At 35.6% G+C, this 23,617-nt stretch overlaps 1 protein-coding gene and 1 long non-coding RNA gene across 2 annotated transcripts in view; one reads left to right on the forward strand and one right to left on the reverse strand.

Moving 5' to 3' along the window:
- LOC138143314 (uncharacterized) overlaps window positions 1-23,617 on the reverse strand; it is a 358,919-nt gene that overhangs the window by 144,976 nt on the left and 190,326 nt on the right. The window lies entirely within an intron of this gene.
- The window catches only part of ITGAV (integrin subunit alpha V), a 116,244-nt gene that overhangs the window by 38,510 nt on the left and 54,117 nt on the right, over window positions 1-23,617 (forward strand). Inside the window, exons 3-4 of the mRNA XM_069064512.1 lie at window positions 8,531-8,622; window positions 17,730-17,844. Coding sequence (XP_068920613.1) covers window positions 8,531-8,622; window positions 17,730-17,844 — 207 coding nt within the window. The remainder of the gene's footprint in view (window positions 1-8,530; window positions 8,623-17,729; window positions 17,845-23,617) is intronic.

Genomic DNA, 23,617 nt, shown 5'->3' on the forward strand with positions numbered 1-23,617 from the left:
TAGAGCTTCAGTCTTTCCTAGATAGCTAAAATCTGATAGTTATTTCTTAGATAATGGTATCATAGATTTTTAGCTGAAGGGAATTTAGAGGTTATCTGTCCCATCCTCCTCATATTATAGATGAGGAAACTGAGGTCTAGAGAGGTTCGGTGTGAAAGGTCAACAGAGTTGTCTAGGATGGAACCAAGATTTGCACTCAGATTTTCTGATTCCAGACATACCATTCTTCGTACTATGGCCGTCCTGCTAGAAGTTCAAAGTCAGAATATGAAAAGTCAAATAAATCTTCCTCCCTTCCAGATCAGTTGCTCAGCCATTCTTGATTTCTGCATTATTCTCATCTTCCATATTCAATTGCTTGATGTAAGTCTTGTCTTTCTTTATAGTACCTTTTTCCCCCCCAGTTGTTTCCTCTTTTCCATTCTTACTGCCACTATCCTAATCCAAGCTCTTGTACTCTATAAGGGAACCAGGTTAAATCAGAAACAGCTGAGTCACAGCATGATTGCTAAGGGAGAACAGGCGGGTCTGACTGCAGTAGCTGTTATGGTCTGAGGGACACCAAGGTGAGGAGGTAGCTCTCCCCAAACTCCCGAGAAGTCACGTGCTAACTGTGAGAACAAGTATCACAGTAAAATATTTGTGCTTTATTGTTTGTCCAACAAATTTTTAAGTACCAACTATGTACATAGCAACTGCCTTATTTTCATAGTATAACAAGTTACTACATTTCCAATAAGAAATCGATGTGCATGATTACCCATGCAGTGAAACTGAGAGGGTTACTTAAAACTGAGTAATTTGTGTTTACTTAGAAGTAGCATTGAAACTTCTTTTTGAGATATGAGTGATTTAGATCAACTCTGTGTGTTTTGAGAATTTCCCTCAGACATATGCCAATTTTGGTCAGTCCCATGAGGCCAAACATGGCATAACAATCCAGGGGGGTAAAAAAAGTCCCAGAAGGATTCCATATCAGTGGCATATTTTGGCCAAACTTGGCATAAGAAAACTAGGGAGAGAAAGTCCCAGAAAAGGGATTCCATACCAGGCATATATTTTCTTTTTATCCCTCTACATAGGCATTTTGCATATCCTGATACTACATTGGCTGATTGTGAGAAAAATTTTACTGTGGTTACAAATGTGGCCATAGAAATTTACCATAAGCCACATGTGATTTCAGTTTGATTTAGATTGCTACATTTGTCACTCCCCCAAAGATACCATCCAAGTAAATTTTGCGTGTGGGAAATGGAGGGATGATAATTATTGCATATTTTTCTTAAACTGAGAAGAAATGTATCTACTCATGTACTTCCTGTGGAACACTGTACCACTGTAAAATCAGTGATCAGTGGGTCTAAGATCAATCATAGATCCTTTAGAATGGTCTTTGAAAGTTTTGTTTTCAGGACCAGAAAATTAAAAATGATTGAAGGCTCCAAAGAACTTTTTTTTTATGTGGGATATATTATTAGAAATGAAAATCGATAAATTGTAAAATATTTATTCATTTAAAATAATGAAAAACTCATTACATGTTTTATTTTTATGAAAATTAACTATATTTTTCAAATAAAAATTAGTGAGAAGAGTGGCATTGTTTTAAATATATTTGCAAATCTTTTTAATGTTCTTGCCCCTGTAGTCTCTCACTCTGATTGGATGGCATATCTCAAAGTTTCCATTTAAGGAAGGAATACAGGCTAGCCATGTTTCTCATTTCTTTCAGGTTGAAACCAGACTTCCTCTAACCTGCCCCAACTCTTCATTTTAAGCATCTTCACTTCAGCCCTGGAATTCATGCCCTGGAAATATCCCCAGCCCCCTTGGGGCCTTTTGAACCTCAGTTTAAGGAAGGTGTCCAGAAGAGTAGTGTCTTGCTAATCTCCTGACTGCACTCACAGCTTCCCCTTTCATTCCCCCATGCTGGGTACCTGTCTTCCCCCTTCTCCAATTTTCAGCTTCCTTTTATTGATATTCTCCCCTTTTATAACCTAAGCTTCTTGGGAGAAGAAAGTTTCATTCTTTCTACTTTATTTATGTTCCCAATGCTTAGCATAGTGCCTGAAACACTAGTTGACTAAAAGACAAATGTCTTAAATGAAATATCTTAATAGAAGATAATCTAAATTTTCCTGTTTTTGCATTAAATTTGTTATGTAATAACAGCTGAAATTTATACAGTACATACTATGTGCCAGGTATTGTGCTACGTTCTTCACAAATATCTCTTGATCTTCATGACAACCTTAGGAGGTAAGCTGTTGTTATTCCCATTTACAGTTGAGGTAACTGAATTAAACAGGTTAAGTGGCTTATCCAGGGTCATATGACTAGGAAGTGTCTGAGGCCCAATGTGAACTCAGGTTTTGAGTCCTCTATCCAGTATATCATCTAGCTGCCCAAATGAACAAGTGGATGAATAAATAAATGAATGTATTTGTTTATTTTGATATGTTTTGGTTGAAATATGAGAAAAAACCTCATACAGATATATAGTTAGAAAAGGGGAGAGAATGTGTTCATACTATAATGAAAGTAGCTTTGACTTTGAACACATCCTGAAAGAGTCTTGGAAACCCCCAGGAATCTACAGATGACAGTTTGAAAATGACTGTTTTGGGGCATCTAGGTGGGTCAGTGTATAGAGCTTTGGCCCTGGATTCAGGAGGGCCTGAATTCAAATATGGGGCCTCAGACACTTAACACATACTAATAACCTTGTGACCTTTGGCAAGTCACTTAACCCCAATTGCCCTGCCCTCTCCCCTCCAAAAAGAAAAAAACAAAACAAAAAAGGCTGCTTTGCAGTTTCTTGGTCATCCAGTCTAATCTCTTCATTTGACAGATAAGGAAATTTAGAACCAGTAGCATTTTGCCAAGGTCATACTGACTATCCTTTTCAGAACTGGATTTAGAACTCTTGTCTTCTGACGTCAAGTTCGATGTTCTTCCTATTACACTATGTGGACATCAAAGTAATTTTCCTGAAGCTTGAATATCTTCATGTCAGACTCCTGTTTAGTGAACTCTAGTAACTGTCTAGGATATAAGCTCAAATATAAATTCCTCTGTTTGACATTTAAATCTCTTCAAATCTTCTCTACCTTTTAATTTTTTAGCCTTATACTATATTCTCTTCCTTGCACACTCTCTCTGCCATCCAGCCTTACTGCTGTGCACACTGTTCTAAACACAGGACACTCCATCTTCCATTTCTGTGTTTTTCATTGGCTCTCCCCTTTGTTTGGAATGTACTTTGTCCTCACCTCTCCTCACTTGGAACCTCTGTTGTTTTTTTTTTTTTTCCAAGACTCAGCTCACATATGACTTTCAGTATTAAGCTTTCCCTGGTCTCCTCTGCTGCTACTGTGGTCCTCCCCAAATCAACCCTTTATTCAGTTTATACATCTTCTGAATATATATGTGCAAATACATGTATATGTTTGCATATATAAGTTTATACATATATGTGTGTGTATCTATGCATACATGCACATGTATATGTATGTGTATATGTTGACTACCAGATTACAGGCTAGACTTCTTGAGGTTAGGGACTATTTTACTTTTGTCTTTTTATCCTTGTTGTTTGACCCATAGAAAGTGTTTAATAAATGCTTGATGATTAACTGATTGTTCTATGAGTACTTTCCTCTTACTTTCCTACATAAAGGGGTGGTACTCAAGGTAGCCTCACTCACCTTTGATGAAAGTCTGTCATTTTATGTATGCCAAGATGAGGTGAGAATCTGGTTATTTTTTTTCATCATCATTGATGTCATCAGATGTTGATAAAGCACCTTAGTATATAAAATATTGTTGGGTGCTCTAAGTTACATAGTTAGCATAAATAGACACAGCTCCTATTCTCATAAGCTTACAAAAATATTTTCAGTATGCATGAAGGTCATCTTTTAAGTTAGAAAATTTTTTTATTTCTGTGTACATATATATGACAAAGCAGAGTTAGAAGAACAGGTGTGTTGAAGAATTTTGACCCAAAGGAAAAAGACCAATTGAATGCCATACACAAAGAGCAACTTAATTAGGTGTTTTTGTGTTTATAATTCAGAATAGGAAATTTAAAATATTACTCAATAAGTATAATAAATACTAAAATTGTATTTCAATTCTATTTAACCACCAGGCTCAGTAGATTTTGAGGTAGTATTTGGAGGTCATGCCTTGGTGTTTACATGGGCTGTGAGCCTCAGTATTATTACCCATTACTTAATTGACTTTTGAAACATTGCTTAATCACTGCCCAGGCACTTTCTTCTTTAATCTCACTTGTAAATCAAGACATTACCTTCCTTGTGTTATTGGTCCTCTTCAGGAATGAAGGACAAACAACAGTTTGTGAGTAGCTGGGTCACTGGGGACCCAATTGGCTAGTTTCTCTTTTTATTTTTTGCTTTTTTTTTGGGGGGGGGGGCAGGGCAATTGGGGTTAAGTGACTTGCCAAAGGTCACACAGCTAGTAAGTGTTAAGTGTCTGAGGCCCGATTTGAACTCAGGTCCTCCTGACTCCAGGGCCAGTGCTCTATTCACTGTGCCACCTAGCCACCCTGGCCAGTTCCAATTGGGCAGTGCCCCTCCCTCCCTCCCTCCCTCCCTCCCTCCTTCCTTCCTTCCTTCCTTCCTTCCTCTCTCTTCTCCTTCTCCTTCCTCTTCCTCTGTCTACATAAGCAATCATACCCTTACCTGTAGGTGTTCTGCTCAAAGGAATATAAATTTTGATTGCTGAAACTTTGCAAGATATCTTGGAGTTTATGGACTACATTTATTTTTTTTCTCTTCCCTACTTATTTATTCTATCATTTTAAAAAGCCATGCCTTAAACCCAAATCACTCTGGTTCTCCCTGATTGGTCAACAACCAGTCCCACTCCAAGACTTAATTGGTCATAGTTTGGGTTTCAATGGTTCTGAGTGAGTGTAAATAGCAGTTGTTTCTGTTTTGGCCAGACACCCTGAGGGTGTTCCCCTTCCAGATTGATTTTTTTTAATTAGGTAAAAGAGATCATTTTTTTCCTCTTTTTTTTTTTTAACCTAGTCTTAATCATTGAATGGGTGTTGCCTCAGACAAACTGAGACCTGGGAAGGACCTTAGCTTAAAAAAGTCAAAAGTCTCCCACTGTATCTGGATCCATTTCTAGTTATTCTGGAATCATTATCTTGCCACTGGAACCAGATGGCTCTGGAGGAGAGAGTGAAGCTGGTGACTTTGCACAGCCCTGTCTCACTTAAATCCATTTCACTTGCAAGTCAAGACATCAACTTCCCGATGTCCTTGGTCCTCTTCAAGAATGAAGGACAAACAGCAACAACAGTGCTGCTAGTGTAGAAGGTCAGAGAATTAAGGAAATCAACAACCCCTGTTATCATTGTGATAGCTTTTAGTAGTGCCAGAGTTTAATTTTTGGTTTCTAGGTTATTTAACTGAATCTAACAATTTCGTAATCTAATCTACAGGGGAGGAAAATATGTACAAGAAGAACATATCCTGGCCCACTCTGTCTTCCCCCTTGTTTTGACCTTGGCATTGAATTTGAGTCATGACCAGAGTGTATAGATCATAAGATAATAGAGTTACAGCTGGAATGACCCTGAGAGAATATCTAGTCCAACCTTCTCATTTTACAGATGAGATAACTAAGGTCCAGAGTTATTGATATATTTATCTAACATGACACAGATGGCTAATGGAAGAGCCAAGACTAGAATTAAATTTTTCTGACTCTTAATTATTGCTCTTCTCAATATATCATGTTCTTTTTCCTATCATCTTGTTTATGGAGGAGAAAGGGAGAGAGAGAGAGAGAAAGACAGAGAGACAGAGAGATACTTGCAGGAAAAAACTCCAGAAAAGATGAAGTTTCATGGTTTCTGATAAATTTTACAATTTGTATAACTAGTATCTTTTTTAGTTTGGTTTGTAATGTTACCTTGAGGGTACCATATTATAATATCTATCATTTTCTATTATAAAAATTTTAAGTAATGGTCTAGTTAAATTCAGTTGTACTAGGTTACATCCAGGTGTATATGGCCATCTATAACTTACAGATATTTTGTTTTACAGAGATTTTGTAGTAATGGGATTTGATATGTACCTTTTGAGGAACTTTATAGTACTGTTAGGGCAAGGATTGTAACCAAGGTTTCTAGCTGCTCACATGTCATCCTTCCCTTCTTTTTTTCCCTTTTTTGGAGGACAGTTGGGGTTAAGTGACTTGCCTAAGGTCACACAGCTAGTAAGTTTAAGTATCTGAGGCTAGATTTGAACTCGGGTCCTCCTGACTTCAGGGCCGGTGCCCTATTCACTGCACCACATAGCTGCCCAAATCCCTCATTTCTACTATATGATCAGTCTTGTTTTCTTTTCCTATTTATATAACTGCTGGATTATATCTTTTACTCCTGTTCTTCAAAGTTCCTCATTGGTTATATGTTGTAGGTTGCTCACAGTCACCATGTACTTCTCTATTGCACTCTGTATATTCATTTATCATAGATAATTTTATTCTTCAGTATAATGTTGGTATTAGAAAAATTGACCTTTTCTTTCCTTGGTAACTGACTGAAGGAATTTTAAATTTCCCAGAGATCCACTCTCTTCCTATCCATCTCTGAGTCCAATCCAATATCTATTTGTACTGTTTATCCCAGATATACATACTTATGGACAAGTTCTATAGGTTGACCTTCCAAATGCATGCTGAAATCTGGGCAATAAACATTCTTAATCCATTTGGTGTTTCCTGTATCGTTGGTCAGAGCAAACTCCTTTGAGTGATAATGGATCTCTTCCAGGAGATTCTGCAATGTTCTGAGACTTGATTTAATCAACACAATGTTATTTGCAAACAGAAATTATCAAGGGGACATAATCATCATACACAGAAAATCCTTATTTTCTTTGTATTCTGCTAAATCTCCTCCATTCTAGTATGACCTCCATTAGCAAGCCTATACCTCCATATTTTTCCCTTTGTCTGATATATACTGTTAGAGGGTCATTGAACAGGATTATTTCTTTTGTAAATCTTCAAAGGAATCTTGAATGACTTTAACATGTGGACAGAAAGCACCTTTTTATAAAAGAGTTTATAAAGTACCATTCAGTTTTACTAAATCAAATCCTTTAGGTGTACAAAGCCAACTTTTTTGTGTGTTTGCCCATTTCTACCATCTCATTTTATAGTTTGTCATTAAAAAAAGAATTTATATAATAGGACTTTTCTTCTTTCATAGCTAGCTCAGTCTAATACTGACTTGGATATAGTAAACATTTAAATCATGTTTTCTAAAAAAAATATGGCTAATAGTATGAATGTTAGCCTTTTTCTCCTGGTGGCAGTATTATAAGGGGTTCATATTTTAATTTTCATCATTTGTCATGGAGAACATTCTTCAATAAAACTTCTGGACACATTGTAGGCACTCTTGTTGGTTGATTAATTATCTAGGGTACAACAGAATGTGCCCTTCAACTATCCCTTATGCACAAATATAGTACAGGGAAAATTGATGTTTATAATGGGGACATAGGCACTGGAGGATTCTTAAGTGCCTTTGTGGTGGGTGAAATCTGAAATAACTGAGGAAACAAACGTTCAAATTTCCAAGAATATAGATTTATTAAGCGACGCATACCAATTGCATAACATCTGGACTCAGCCTTTTCAGCTTGGCACTAGACCCTGAATACAGGGGAGACACATTTTTATTCATTAAGAGAAAACAATATTCAGGATATAAGACAGGATTATAATTAGTTGATTAGATTTCTAATTTAGAGGAAAGATTAGGAACTTTGTGAGTTGAGAGAGGGAGAGCAAATAGATTCTGTTCCCTGAAATCAGAAAAAGAAATGTCCCACTCTCCCTAAGTATCTGTGTTTATTCAAAGGAACATGAAAACAGTAACAGATTCACCAGTATGGAACTACTTTTAGATAAAACATATAGGTTACTTGATATGTATAAATATGAGAAAATTCTTTGCATTAGTTGTTGTATCTGACTGGGTTTTTAGTCAGCATACTATAGGTCCTTAGTTAAACGGCTTTGAACAACAGGTCGAGGTGATCTAGCTTCCCAGCCATGCAGAGCTAGGTTCAAACAATGCAATATAGTTTTCTTACAATTCCCACAATTAAATAAAGTTTTATCACAAGACAGAAATTGGACTAGACCCATAACTTCATAGAAAGGGAGCTGAGCTAGATCCAGAATCGAGTCACAAGATGGAGTCAGTTTAGTTCACTCAGTTCCAACAATTTTTTCACCTTCCATTCAAAGATAGACTAAATGATGTTCACTGTTAATCAAGTGTTAAGACACTATATTTTAATAATTAAATCCAATTCTTAAAAAATTAATAATCCATGTGTGTCTGTTAAATAAAATATTTGATTAACCATCAACATTTCCTTCTCATGCTAGATTAAAAAAAAGTTTGCTGCACTATTTAAAAATAATGTTTGGGGATTTCTTTTCTCCCAATTTTCTTCTTTAGGGAATAGAGATTATGCCAAGAATGATCCATTGGAGTTTAAGTCTCACCAGTGGTTTGGAGCTTCCGTGAGATCTAAACAGAATAAAATTTTGGTAAGTCCTTTAGACAATTTACTCAGTAGGTTAGCTAAGAAAATCTGGTGTGGAAATTAAGAAATAACATGCATATGCCCCAAATACGTAAATGTAATCAGACAGTTGACTTAAAAAGAACTTAAAGTTTTACTTTTTTCTCTTCATTAGGAGACAATTAAATGACACAGTGGATTAAAGTGCTAGACTTGGAGTTAGGAATTCTTGGGTTTGAATCTTCTCTCAGATACTTATTTATGTGACTCTATACAAGTCACTTAACTTTGTTTTAAGGTTACCTTAAACCTCCTTAACTTTGGTTTTCTTCTCTGTAAAATAAGAGAGTAATAGTTATCTACTTTCTTTTTTTTTTGAAGGAGGGAAAGCAGGGCACTTGGAGTTAAGTGACTTGCCCAAGGTTACAGGGCTAGTAAGTGTTAAGGTCTGAGGCTGGATTTGAACTCAGGCCCTCCTGACTCCAGGGCCGGTGCTCTATTCACTGTACCACTTATCCAGTCCAGTAGTGTCTACTTCTCAGTGTTGTTGTGAGGATAAAGTAAGGTAATATTTTGAAGCACTTTGCAAAATGTGCTATCTAAATGCTAGTTGTTATTTACTAAGTTTACTATTATTACTGTCAATTTTCTCTTGGAGTTCTTTATGTCTGTGTAAACTTTGTATTTAACTACAAAAATATGCCAAGTTTTTAGCTAAATGATATGTCACAGTGGAATGAAAGGATGTGAAATAAGTAGGAATGGGATTTTTGATTAAACAACAATATTAATTGAAGACTAATTTTTATAAGGAGCTGTGTATTAAACATAGCTCTTTTGTATTTACCACGGGAAGTTATAATCTAATGAAGGAGATAAAACCAGTTCACACAAAATGCTTATCTGACTTGGTTAATTTGAAATGATACTACTAGACTGCCATGTCTATGAATAGAATGGACCCCAAAGCATGCATATAGGCTTTTTCTTAGGTATTTGGAAGCACAGACAATTTCCCTCAATCAATAAGCATTTATTAAATGTTTCACCATGTGCCCAGCACTGTAGTAAGTTTTGGGGAATGGAGAGATAAAATTAAAATATTTTCTTCTTGGGGCGGCTAGGTGGCGCAGTGAATAGAGCACCGGCCCTGGAGTCAGGAGGACGTGAGTTCAACCTTGGGCAAGTTATTTAGTCCCAATTGCCTTGCCTTCTCTTGTACAAAAACAAAACAAAATAATTCCTTCTCTCAAGCAGCTTATAATAAAGAAACCATCTACCTGTATAAAAGTATGTGTACACATACACACACACACACACACACACACACACACACACACACACGGCAGCTAGGTGGTATAGTAGATAGAGGGCTGGACCGGAAATCAGGAAGACATCTTCCTGAGTTCAAATTTGGTCTGTGACACCAGCTGTGTGACCCTGGTCAGGTCACTTAACCTTGTTTGTCTCAGTTTCCTCATGTGTAACATGAGCTGGAGAAGGAAACAGCAGACCACTCCAGTATTTCTGCCAAGAAAACCCCCAAATGGGATCACAAACAGTTGGATATAACTGAACAACAGCACAACAACATGTGTGTGCATTCCTACACATGTATGTATATGCATGTATATATACATACACACACAATACAGATACAAATTAGTTTGGGAGAGAGTACACTAGAACAGGAAGAAGGGGTAGAGAATGAGACAAGAAAGCTTCATTAAAAGGTGGCACTTGTACTTAGTCTTGAAGGAAACTAGGGATTCCAGATGCTAGAAGTAAAAAGGAAGTATATTCTCAGCATGAGGACAGGCAGTACAAAACCACAGTGATGAGAGATATAGAAGCCGGGGGTGAAGTACAGCAGGTATTCTAGTATGACTGTATCATAGTGTGCATGGAGGCTAGTAATATATGAGAAGAACTAGAAAGATAAGAAGGTCCCAAGTCAGGAAGGTAAAATGCCAAACAGAGGAGTTCATATTTTGTTCTAGAGATATCCTAGGGTTTCATGAGTAGGGAAATGACATGATTAGTTATGTGCTTTATAGGAAAATTTATTTTGCAGCATACGGCAGATATATGGGGATGTAGAGAAGCTTTAGATATGTTGGACCAAACAGGAGGCTTTGGTAAAAATAGTCCAGGTGACAGGTGATGGAGGCCTGAACTAGAATGATATCTATGTGAATGTAGAGAGAAGGGGATGCTTGTGAGAGATGTTGTGGAGAAAGAAGTGTGAAGATTTGGAAGCAGGTTGAATATGTGAGGTAGATAAGAAGGAGGAGTCAGAGATCTCAGTGAAGTGTGAAACTGAATGACTTGCATCTATGCCCTTATTGGATGCATCAGTGGAGTTTGCTGTGGATTGAAGAAAACTTGTGAGTCAAAAGACTCACATTTTACAATTTAGAATTTTAATTAAATTTAATTTAGAAATTTAAAAGGACTAGTTCAAACATTAGTTTAACCTACCACCTTTCATCAAAAGAATAAAAAATGTGATTTTTCCTCTCTTTTTTAAAAGATTTTTAGTGCTCGGTGAGTAAGAACACCGGCCCCAGTGTCAGGATGACCTGGGGATCGAATCCAGGCTCAGATACTTAGCACCACACCCAGAAATAACTGGCCATGTAATCTTGAGCAAGTTACTTAACCCCAATTGCTTAGAAAAAAAAAGATTTTTATGAAACTGGTAGGTAGTATAGAAAATGGAAGGACAATCAGACAAGGAATCAGGAGACCTGGGATTTGAACCCAGGTCCTTTCCATTTCTACACATAGTTGTATATAGATTTGGTTCCTCATTTGTGAAAGGAGTTGAACTAGATTATCTTTAAAGCCCTTCCAGCTCAACGGAGCTGTGATATGTATCTATCTATGGCCATATTTGTGTCTTTATATTTATATCTATATATTTACACACCCACACCAATGACCTTTTTTTTTCCTTTTTGGAGGGGGGAAGGCAGGGCAATTGGGGTTAAGTGACTTGCTCAAGGTCACATGGCTAGTATGTGTTAAGTGTCTTAGGCCAGATTTGAACTCAGGTATAGCAGCAAGAACCCTAGCATACCCAGGGTGGCTGCCAACATAGGTTCTTAGATCTGCTTTTCTAAAGGAAAGCAACTCAAAATGGGTTAACAATCTTGCTTTAATCAAACATATGTCATTTACCTAGTTCAGGGGAAAAAGGTCAGCACCCCAAACTTCAGAAAATATAAACAAGTTATAAACAGAAGTTACAAGCAGACAGAGAAACAGATCAGCAGACAGGCTTCTAGTTGTCTGACCATTACATCTGTACCTAGTCAGTTACCAGAGAGGGAAGTACCAACACCTGGGTTTTCAAAGCCAGGGGGCTCAATGGCTGCCCAGAGTCTCGTCTGGTCAAATCACATAACTCTTCTCAAAGTGAGCTCCCAAATAAAACCTCACATCAGGGTATATATAGCCTTCTCTTGGCTCAGAGAATGTCACAGCCCTCTTGACCCACTGCCCAATCAAAAAGCAACAAGGTGTGGGCATTCCTGAAAACCAAGCCTCCTGCCACAGGCTCCATGTGACCACATTCAGCCTATTAGGTGGCAGAGTATATTTTCAAATCATGGAAGGTTCTTAGAGTCATTTAATCCTATCAAAGAACCTAGGGGCAGGGAAGATCTTGGATTCCCATTCCCATAACATCAGGTCCTCCTAGGAGGTGCTAGGGCTGGTACTCTATTCACTGCACCACCTAGCTGCCCCACAATGATCTATTTTAAAACAAATGGCGTTTGGAAGGTTGGGACAAGGAGACAAAACATATCTAATCAAGAAAGAATTTTTACGAAGATGGAAAATATAACCATTTTCTACTAGTGTTTACTGTCATCTTGTTCTTTATATCTATGACAGTTAACATGGTTGGGAAGGAATCATGAAAATTTTGTAGGATGGTAAAATAGATTCCAAATGTTTTTAAACACTAATGAAATAAAGCAATTAAAATCATTAGTAAAATTATTACTTATTATAAAATTAGCCACATCTTTACACTTCCAGGAAGGCATATTAAGCATCCAGTCTAGTAACTAAATTTAAACCTCTTCTCTCTTCACCTGTTGGTTTAATAAGCTTACAGAATCTCAAAGTTGGAAGGAACCTCAGAAGTCAACTGGTCCATACTTGGAATAGCACACACTGCCCTTTACAGTGTCCTTGGTAGTGATCATTTATTTATCCTGTGCTGGAAAAACACCAAATATGGGAAATTCAGTGCTTCCTGAAGCAGCATATCCCACTTTTAGAGAGCTCTACTCATTAGAAAATTTTCCTTACATCTCTTACATTCTGCAATCCATTATTTTTCATTATTTTTTCAGAGTCAAGCAATAAGAAGCCTTTTTTATCTTATACAGGGCAACCTTTCACATATTTGCAGCAAGCCATCACACTCCTCTGAGTTAAATATTCTCAGTTATGTGATTTTTAGGGACAGCTAGGTGGTACTGGGCCTGAAGTCAGGAAGACTAATTTTCTCAGTTTTCCATCTGACCTCAAACATTTACTAGCTGTGTGATCCTGGGTGAGTTACTTAACTCTGCCTCAGTTCTTCATCTATAAAAAATGAGCTGGAGAAGGAAATGGCAAACAACTTCAGTAGCTTTGCCAAGAAAACCCCAAATCAGGTCATGAAGAGTTGAATACAACTGAAATGACTGAACAAACAATATGATTTTAAGCATGGTTTCCATGGGTATAATATCATATCATACAAGGTTTTCAGTCTCCTCACCATGCTGGTCAGTCTCCTTTGTACATACTCCAGTTTGTCAGTCTTCTTCCTAAAATGTAACTCACCGTATGTAATAATCTGGATTTGGTTTGGCCACAGCAGACTACAGTAATATTATGTGTCAGGATATTGTTTTTCCTTCCGTTGCTTCTCCACCAACCCCTTTCTTAACCTATGTGTTTTGTTTGACCAAAGTGCCAGTCTGCCTTCAAATAGGCTTTCGCTACTATTAGAAAAGAGTAATACTAACAAGCTATATGCCCCTTAAAATTAAGGAGTCATTCAAAACTAGTCTTCTTACAGCCCTGTCATTACACAGTCATTCTGTGGCATATTTTTTATTCACCTTTACACTGTGCTGCATTTCTTTCAAATCATATTCTCTGGCTTTCTTTGAACAGCTTGTCAGTGGCCCAATTTAATATACCTTAAAAAAAACCTGAAAATGTTATTTGTAATATGCTATATTAGTACACTGTTATAATTATACTGTATTATTATGTCATATTTATATTATACTATAATGTACTGTATAAGTCTTATATTAAAATTACCAGTATGGAAGGAGAGAAAAGCTGGTTCTTTGAAAAGAAAGTAAAGTTAATAAACTTATTACCAACCTGACAAAAAAGAGAGAGGAAAACAATATTACCAAGAAAATTTTTTTAAAAGAACAAGATATACTTACAACAGAAAACAAATAAAAAGAATTTTGAGAATCTACTATTCAGAAATATTGTAGCAAAACAAAGAATTTTTTTAAAAATGGATTGTTACCTTGAAAATATAAAATACCCAAATTACTAGAACATGGGATAGAGATCTTAATCCAATCTCAGAAAATAACATTGAAAAAGACATACAGGAAGTCGCAAAGAAAAAAAATCCCTGGTCTTGATGTATTTACAGGTAAATTCTATCAAACATTTAAGGAGCAGTTAATGACTATTTTATGTAAGTGGTTCTCAAAAACCCAGAAAATACTCTAATAATTTTCCTTTATGAAACAAATACTGATACAGAAATTTTGAATAAAACTTGAGGGAAAAAAACTATAATCCAAACATAATACAAAATTTATTCATTATTACCCTGTTGGAGTTTTGTCAAGAGATACAAAAATAATTCAACAGAACAATTCTCATTATGATAGTAAACAATAGCCCAAACCACATGATTATATTAAGATGGATTTTTTAAAGTCTTTGATAAAGTATAATACTCATTCAGGAAAATAAAATGATGTAAAACATGAGAATGTCATTTCAAATATAAGATGTATGTATCTAAAATGAAAGGCTAGAATTAGTTGTAAAGGATAAACAGTAAAAGCTTTTTAGCAAATACAAGGAAAAAGTAAGAATACCATTCTTTCCTCTTTTGTTCTAGAAATTCTAGGAGGAAGGGAAAGAAATTCATGGCTTGAACATTGTTAAGGAATAAACAAAATCATCCCTATTTGCAGATGACTTGATAGTGAATCCCAGAAAATTTGTAAAGAACATAATTGAAATAATTAATAATTTCAGTAAACTAGCAGCATACAAAATCATTAGCATTTCTGCATAGCAGCTTTTAAAGAGGAAGAAATAAATAGAAAGGGAAATTCCATTCAAAAGTTTTCAAAATGCATGAAGTCTTCGAGTAATTTTTTTTCATCAAGAGACACTCACGACATATAAATATGATTACAAAACATTCTTTAAATGAAGAATGAATGAATAATTGAAGGGATAGTCATTATTCATGGTTGGGTTGTGCTAGTATAAATATGATAATACTAACTAAATCCATGACAGATTTATTGCTGTACCAGTTAAGCCTTCTCTTTATCACAGAAGTGATGAGCTGTGAGTATGGTTTGTTTTGTTTTGTTTTTTCCTCTTAGAAGTAGTCAGTATTTTAGTTGATTTTACTGAACATTTTATTTTTCATTTTAAATCTTTGTAAAGACTGCTGAGGAAGGGAAGGGATACATTTATAAATTAATGAGGTATAAAAAATAAAAAGCATCAGTAATAATAGAATAGAAGGGGAGAGAAAGTCCTTAATATTTTGAAAATAAAGCTGACTGAACCTTTCTGTATTCCTTCTACCTCAGATTTAAAAAAAAAAATCTGTCATGAAACTCAAGTTTAAGGAAAATTTCTTTTAATTTCTAACAAATAAAATAAGTTATTTAATAATTCATCAAAGCTGTCATCACCCCAGGAAGGGGTTTCTACCCTGTGTTCAGCAGGGGAAAAGAAAGTACTTAATTCAGTGTTAGTAGCAGTGGAAAATTTTAACATATTTTTTTAGGTGAATGAATTTTTAATTTGTGTAGTCTCTCTATACCACCTCTCCCAATGGTGGATTATTACCTAATGTGTTTTTTTCCTTTCTATTATATGTGTTATATTACCTTACCCATATGTGGTTTAAGGTTCTTCTCTGCCATGGCTTCATTCCTGCTAGGCTGCAAAGGCATCTAGTCAGAAGCTATAGTTTATTTCTTCTGTCCTATGATAAGTATAGTTATTTCTTCTGTCCTAAGTAACCTAGTGGTTACTTAAGTTTTGACCTCATTCCTTACTCAGTTTGATGGCCAACAAAACTGCTTCTGTTTCCCTACATTTAATTTTTTTTCTTTTGAATGGAGATTTTGTTGATGTAAGGAATTCCTGGTATAGAAACTCCATTAATGAAGATTGTCAGTGTTTATTTGTAATTTCTAGTCCTAAAGCAACTAGAAGCACAAACAGTTACACAGCTAGTATGTGTCAGTAACAGATTTGAACTCTTTTCTTTCTGACTCCAGTGTGGCCCCCTCTGTCCACTAAGCTATGAAACTTCTCACCCTCATCTTCCATATTAACTGAGGAAGCAGATTATTGATGATTTTCATTACAACTGTTCTGTTTTAGTGCAGATTAAGATAGTTTTTATATTATAATCTTTCAGACTAAAATGAAATAAGCAAATGATCCATATGTAATATAGTGTCTGTATTCCTTACTTAAAAAAAAAACAACAAACTTACATTTTCATTTGTGTAGGCAACTCATAGTGAACATCTTTCAGGATTTGTGGTCTCTCTATACAAATAGTCTGGAAGAGTTGCTTGGGGGCCCTTAGAGTTTAGGTGACTTGCTCAGTTATATAGCCAGTGTGGGAGGGTCATGGTGGTATTTGAACCTAAGTGTTCCCAAATCCAAGATCAGATTCTGTATCATATCATACTGCCTTTTACATTTGTCAGTATATTTTGCTAAAAAAATAAAATGGAAATCCAATAAATTCCTTCTAATAAATGAAATTACTCTTTTCTCTAGATATCTCTGCTATATAAACTAATGATGCAGTGTTTCTTACATGCAATTCTGAAATATACATCTCTGAAAACAACAAAACAGTTTTTCAGCCAACAAATTGTTCTCAGAACTATTTAAAGTAATCTGTTCATCATAGGAAAAAATAATCAGTCTCTAAGTCGTTAAACTATGATTCATTTGAGCAAAAGCCTTCGAAATTTTTTTGAAATGAGTTCTGTTAACTTCTTTGAAGTTATTTTTATTTGGACTAATGTAGCAGCAAGCACCCTGGTGTCCCTAGAGTGGCTGCTCACACAGGTTCTTAGATCTGCTTTGACAAAGGAAAGCAACTCAAAATGGGTTAACAAGCTTACTTTAATCAGTCAGACATATATCGTTTACCTTGTTCAGGGGAAAAAGGTCAGCACCCCGAACTTCAAAGTATACAGGCAGAATTATCAAGACAGAAACAAATCAAGTAGACAGATTTCAAACTGTCCAACCATTACATTCATACCCAGTCAACATCTGGGTTTCAACATCTGGGTTTTTTCAAAGGGGGGGGGGGGCGGCTCAGGACAACAGCTTCCCAGAATCCATATCAAATCACAGAACACTTCTCAAAGTGAGCCCCAAAACAAAGCCTCAAATCAGGGTTTATATACCCTTCTTCTGGCTCAGAGAATGTAACAACCTCATTGACTCACTGGCCAATCAAGAAGTATCTACTGAAAAACAAGCCTCCCACCCCAGGCTTCAGGTGCACTTTAGCCTATGGGCAGGGAAGATCTTTCAAATTTGCATTCCCATTACAACTAATTTGTATGTTTTTCAATAGGGTATGAGAAAGGTACTTATTTTTTAAACTTTCTACATTTGGCAAGCATTTATCAAAATCTCATGTGTTCATCATGACCCTAAATGGTTTAAGTTTTATTGTGGCTTTGTCTGCTTGAATTTTAATAGGTAGAGTTATGGACAGAGAAATGAAATTTAGATGATTGACAAAGCTATTATTCACCAATATCCTATTTATTTTGCTTCTTTTGGCTTCAGGCCTGTGCTCCATTGTATCATTGGAGGACTGAATTGAAACAAGAGAGAGAACCTGTTGGAACATGCTTTCTACAAGATGGAACAAAGACTGTTGAGTATGCTCCCTGCCGGTCAAGTATGTAAAGAAACAGTCTTCCCTTGTGCTTTGTAGAAAGGGATATAAAGCTTATTTTGTGAGAATTTGTGTATTTGCTCAAAATGAATTTGTTATAAAGATTGTGACTAAATATGTTTTCCTGTAAGATCAAAATGTCTGGATATAAATATTTACAAAATCTCCCTGGCCTTCCAATGAAGATTTAAGTTCTCACCCTCTAGGTGATCTTGGAATCACATCTGTAATCATCATCACACAAAAAGTCTCATAACTCCAATTTGCCCTAGTGAGTTCAATATAGGAATTGTGTATTGGTTACCTCTTATAATAACAGTACCACCACATTTCTGAGAATTAGCATGGTACTGTGGTTAGGACACCAGCTTTAGGACTTGGCTACATGGGGTTTGCCTTGTGGTGTGACCCTGGACAAGTCACTTTTAATGCCCCCAGGAAACCCTCTGAGGCTGTAAGTTACAAATGAGTTGTTATTCTGTATCTATGGAGAATGCTTTCTTTGCAACAACCTTGTGATATAGTTTAATTAGTATTATTTGTATTTTACAGAGAAGCAAACAGCTTTTAGCCATATGAAGTGCCTTGTCCACCATTACACACCATCTTTTTTTGAAGTGGGACTTGAAGCTAGGTCTTCTGGGTCCAAGTGTGAGGTATTCTTCACATTGTGGAACCTTCTAATACAGTGATCCAAAAGAACATTGAAAATCCAGCATATCTTTTAATAGCAAAATAATAGCTATTGGATGAAATATTTCTTTATCATAAATTTTTTGATGCTAACTAGAAATAGGAATTCAGCTTATATTTACATATGTCAGATCTTTCTAAGAAGCCCCTTGTTGGGGCAGCTAAATGGCACAATAGATATAGTACTGAGCCTGATATCGGGAAGACCTTAGTTCAAATCTGGACTCAAGACACTTATTAGCTATGTGCCTCAACAGTAAAATGGGAATAATAATAGCACCTGTGCCTCCGCTCCCATTTGTTGTGAGGATCAGATGAGATAATTATTGTAAAGGACTCAGCACAATACCTGGCACATAGGAAGCACTATTTAAATGTTAGCTAGTATTGTTTTTGTTGTTGTTGTTCCCTAATTTTTTGATCTGTTTTCTTCTAAGCAACCCTGTCTTTAAGTTATTTTCCCAATAGGGAGCAACTACTCTGCTCAGCCTTTTTCATGAGGAAGAATCTGTATCTTCCTCCATCATATATCACATTTCCTAAACATGTGGTAAATGTTATTTTCCTAATTGAGATGTCTACCCTCAGTTAGGAAATCAGAGAGTATATCACAGAATGAGTCCTTAAGAATTAGCGTGAATAAATTGTTTCAAGATTAATTTTTTAAAAAATAGTTTTCAAACTTGAAATTCTGTTTTTATCCCTATGGTTCCTTTCTAGCTCTTTTTAGACTGGATTTTGCTTTCTAGATATACTATAATATTCAATATAGAGCATAGAGTTGCTTTATTTGTAGAAGTCAAATTTTGGGAAGGGAGCATTGAGGGCTATTCTTTAAGCCAGGAAGACGTATGTTGTCCCATCTCTGATAAATTCCGGTTGTGTCATTCTGGGTAAATCATTTCACCTTTCATTGAATTAGGCCACTTTCCATAAGTTGCAGAGGAGGTGCAGGCATGAACACAGGTTCTTTCCTTGCCTAGAAATTCCCTGTATCAATGAAATCATGGGTCTGATCCCTATTCTAGGCCAAGTTTTAGATGTAGTCATTGTTCTTTCATTTATAATTTCAGAGTTTTCTGGGATTGACAACTTTAAGGTACAGTAAACCTTATTTATCCAGAGGTCCATTTCCCACCAGTTTAAGGTATTCAAAATACTTATGATGAATATATATGATGAATTTATAAAAAAGTCTCTTAGAGGTGAAAATTAACCATACAACCCATGTTTTAGGGTCCATGCACTTTACTACTTTATAGTCTCTAATGCAAAAGTTATTTACTCCTATTAAGACAATTCCTACAATCTTTATTATCTTGTCTTAATCCAGTGGCATATTAGAGCTAGAAAACCGGAAGACCATAGTTCTTTAGGACAGGCACATTAAGAAGGGACATTGAGAAGGGACAGCTGATTTTGACAGAAACAAAAAATTGTGAAAAGGAAATACTTGAACTTTGAAACAGACAGTAATTGGGGTTCACTTAATGCAGGGTCAAAAAAAAAAACCTGAGCACCTCCATAGCTCATGAAGATATCATCATCATCATCCTATCTGTCATTTATAAAGTATTTTAAGATCCAAAAGATATTTTACCTACCTTATCTCATTTGATCCTCATAAAAACTGTGAAATAAGTATTTTTATTATTATCATAGTTTTATACAAGTAAAGTGAAGTTCTTAGATATTAAGTGATTTGACCATGACAACATAGCTAGTAAGTATCAGATTCAGGATTTGAACTCAGGTCATTCATTCTGATTCCAAGTTTAGTCTTCTGTCCATTACACTACTGTGTACAGCATAATGACAAATGTTTGGAGTATTGATGAATGTCAAGAAGAAAATAAATTATGTTCAGTGTTCTCTGCTCAGGAAGCCTGGGGAGTCGATTAATGAATTTTAGGAAGATTTCCATCTGAAAGTTAAAATAAAAGGAAAATGTTCTAGTGCTGAAACAGAACAAGCTTCAGTTTTCTGAAGTGTTCTCATATGTATAACATCTGAGTCCATGATAATATGAAAATGAGTTTATCATAACCCATTGTTTACATTTGGGTTTTCTTTATTCTTTGTGGGTTAAAAAACTGATGATTGATGATAGACTACATTTCAGTTTAGATATAAGTATTCATTGCCATGACCTGATTAGTCCTGTAACTTACTGGGGAATATCAGGTTTTACAAAATTTTCTTGGTAAAGACCATACTGTACTTTGAAAGGAGTTGGAGATAATGGAGACTTGGTTGAAGGAAATTGCCTAGACCGCCATATGTCCACTGTAGATTCTGAAGGAACATTTGTTGAATAGATGAATGAATATGACTTTAAAGGTGACCTCCATATTTCTCTGTATCTTTTTTTTATTGTTGAGTATAATGAAGGCTATCTCCTAAGACAGGATAGTGATAAAGGAAAGCTTTTTTTGAAAGAAAAAAAAGGTAAACCCAATTCAGATTTGAGGTTGTTTTAAATGGTACAATTAACCCCCAAATTAAAGCCCTCATAATTGAAAGTAAATGCAAGAGTGCCTTGTATCAAGGTCATGCCTTATTCCTCTCTGACCTATATGACTTTAGGTCATACCTTCTGATAGGATTTAATTCCTGGGGCCAAAAGAGGGGACTCATTCTACATTTTCAGGTGTAATGAACAAAAGAATTAGAATAGAAAGTAGGGGCTCTGGGTTTTAATGTGTTCTTTCACTGGTCACCTGTGCTACTTTGGGCATCGTTTTTCCTCAGTGTGGCTAACATGTAGACTGTATAAGGGCATTGATGTGAATTCAGGCTAGAAAGAAAGGTTGGTACCAGATCATAGAGGTCGTTCAATGCCAGGCAGAAGAGTATGTATTTTATCCTATAGCATAAAAACTAGTTAGGTTTCTGAAAGGAGGCAATGGTACAGTCATATTGGAGCTTTAGGAAGATTACTTTGGCAGCTGCATGGAGGAAGGATTGAAGGAGAGGCTAGAAAGAGGGACTTAATCATCAACTCCCTGGATCACATTGATGGCAAAATGAGTTGAAAGAAAAGGTTAGATAGAAGAGATGTCTTACAGGTTTAGTCAACAGAATTAGGCAAGTTACTGAGGGCAGGCAGCAAGCAGAAAATGAAGAGTGAAATATGACCTTGAGGTTGTGATTCTTTGTAACTGAGGTGCTAGTGAGACCACTAAGAGAGAGTGGGAATTTTAGAGATGGAGAAGGTTTAGAAGAAAAAGATGATGAGTTCAGTTTTAGACAGGTTGAATTTTAGGGTTTGGGGGAATACAAGCTTCTGAGCAATAAGAATTATTCTAGAGTAGAATGATCTTCAATTTTGAATCGAACTGTCCCTCTGTAGAGATTAATGTTAAGGCTAAAGGAGTACTTGTCAGGAGAGTTATTTAGAGAGGAAATTCTTGTATATGTTAGACTAGATGGCCTCAGAGGTCATTCTGTTGTTTGGTAAGCAGTTGGAGAGAAAGGACTGGAGCTCAGGAGAGCTAAGGGTCATGTATATAAAGCACCCCTTCTTCATAGATCAGCTTTGGTGACTGAGTCTTGAAACACATTGACATCATTATCTTTTCAGCTCCATTGTTAAAAGCAAGACTTCTTTTTTTCCTTTTTTTTTTGCCCTCTAAGCCTTTTCTGATGTATTAAGATTTATTTAGAAATTACATCATTTATGTCCTTTGAAGTAGTTGTTCATTCCCTTGATTATTACATTATGTAGGGACCAAATATATGTTGATGACAGTTTAGTGAAATAATAAAAAAAATTGAACATTAATCTTGAGTAGAGGCCAATTCAGAAAACTTAGTTAAAATATACAAGACTCAACAAACCCCTTTAAAATGTCAAAAAGTAAATACTCTTGTTTAATATGCACCTGCCAAGAAATCTTTAAAAGGATTTTTTTGAAAGTTCAATTTGAACAAACACTTCAGATTATCCCTACAGCTCAATAATTGAGAAAGAATGTCTTCACAAATAGCCTGAAATAGTCTTCTGATGCAACTGCAACAAAGGATATACAATGGTTGACTTGAGGTCACAGCAGAATTCCTTAGAATGATTCACCATGCTTTGGAAATCCTACAACTACATGTTTTGCTAGTCTCATTTTTGGTCAGAAAAAAATTTTAAATTGTAGTAGTATTATGTTCTTTATTACTAAGATGAATGATACTAAGTAACTTCCTAGTATTCAAAATCAATTAGGACTCTACATTTTTATTTTGTTATTTTTAGAATATATCCTGAATTAGATACCATACAATTTAGCTATATTGTCAAGATTATTATTATTATATTCAGAGTTCAAGCTTTAAAAAAAAGATGAGGCTTTGGTTTCATATATATCAACACAAGCGGGGTGTGTGTGTGTGTGTGTGTGTGTGTGTGTGTGTGTGTGTGTGTGTTTATAATAGTAAGAGTATTGTGTATGTTATTTAAATAAATTACTATTAGGGAAGAAAAGGAAATCAGAAGGAATGGAATAAGCATTTATATAGTATCTTTCAGGCACTGTGCTAAAATTTTTTTACTAATATTATTTCATTTATAAAGATTCTTTAGTAGCCAGAGTATAGTATTCTCACTGTATATATATATATATATATATTTTTTTTTTCTTTTTTGGCGGGGGGGAGTGGCCTTTAAGACAGAAAAGAAACCAGGAAAGTTTTTTTTTAATTCACAAAACACTTATTGAAGATCTGCTATGTGTAAGACACTGGAAGGCACTGAGGGAAATATATAAAGATATAAAATCACTTAACCTTCCTGGGCCTCAGGTTCCTCATCAGTAAAATGGGAGGGGGAAATAGCCTCTGAGGTCCCTTCCAGCTCTAGATTTATGATCCCTTAAAAGTATTTAATTATAAAGATGGCATTTTGTTAGCCCCTCAGAACTCATTTTGAGTCTTATTTTACATTGAACCGTTCAGAGGATATTCATTTGTATACTAGATGACCATCTGCTGAAACTCTGTACTTCTTGATTGTATGGTCTTTCTGGACCATTAATAAACCTTTAGATGTATCTTGGAGCTTTTCACAAGAAGTGTGAAGATATAATTAAAATTT

This window comes from Petaurus breviceps, unplaced genomic scaffold (assembly GCF_028583685.1).
Source record: "Petaurus breviceps papuanus isolate PSGF00001 unplaced genomic scaffold, PetGlider_PUasm1.0 90638, whole genome shotgun sequence".
Lineage (NCBI taxonomy): Eukaryota > Metazoa > Chordata > Mammalia > Diprotodontia > Petauridae > Petaurus > Petaurus breviceps.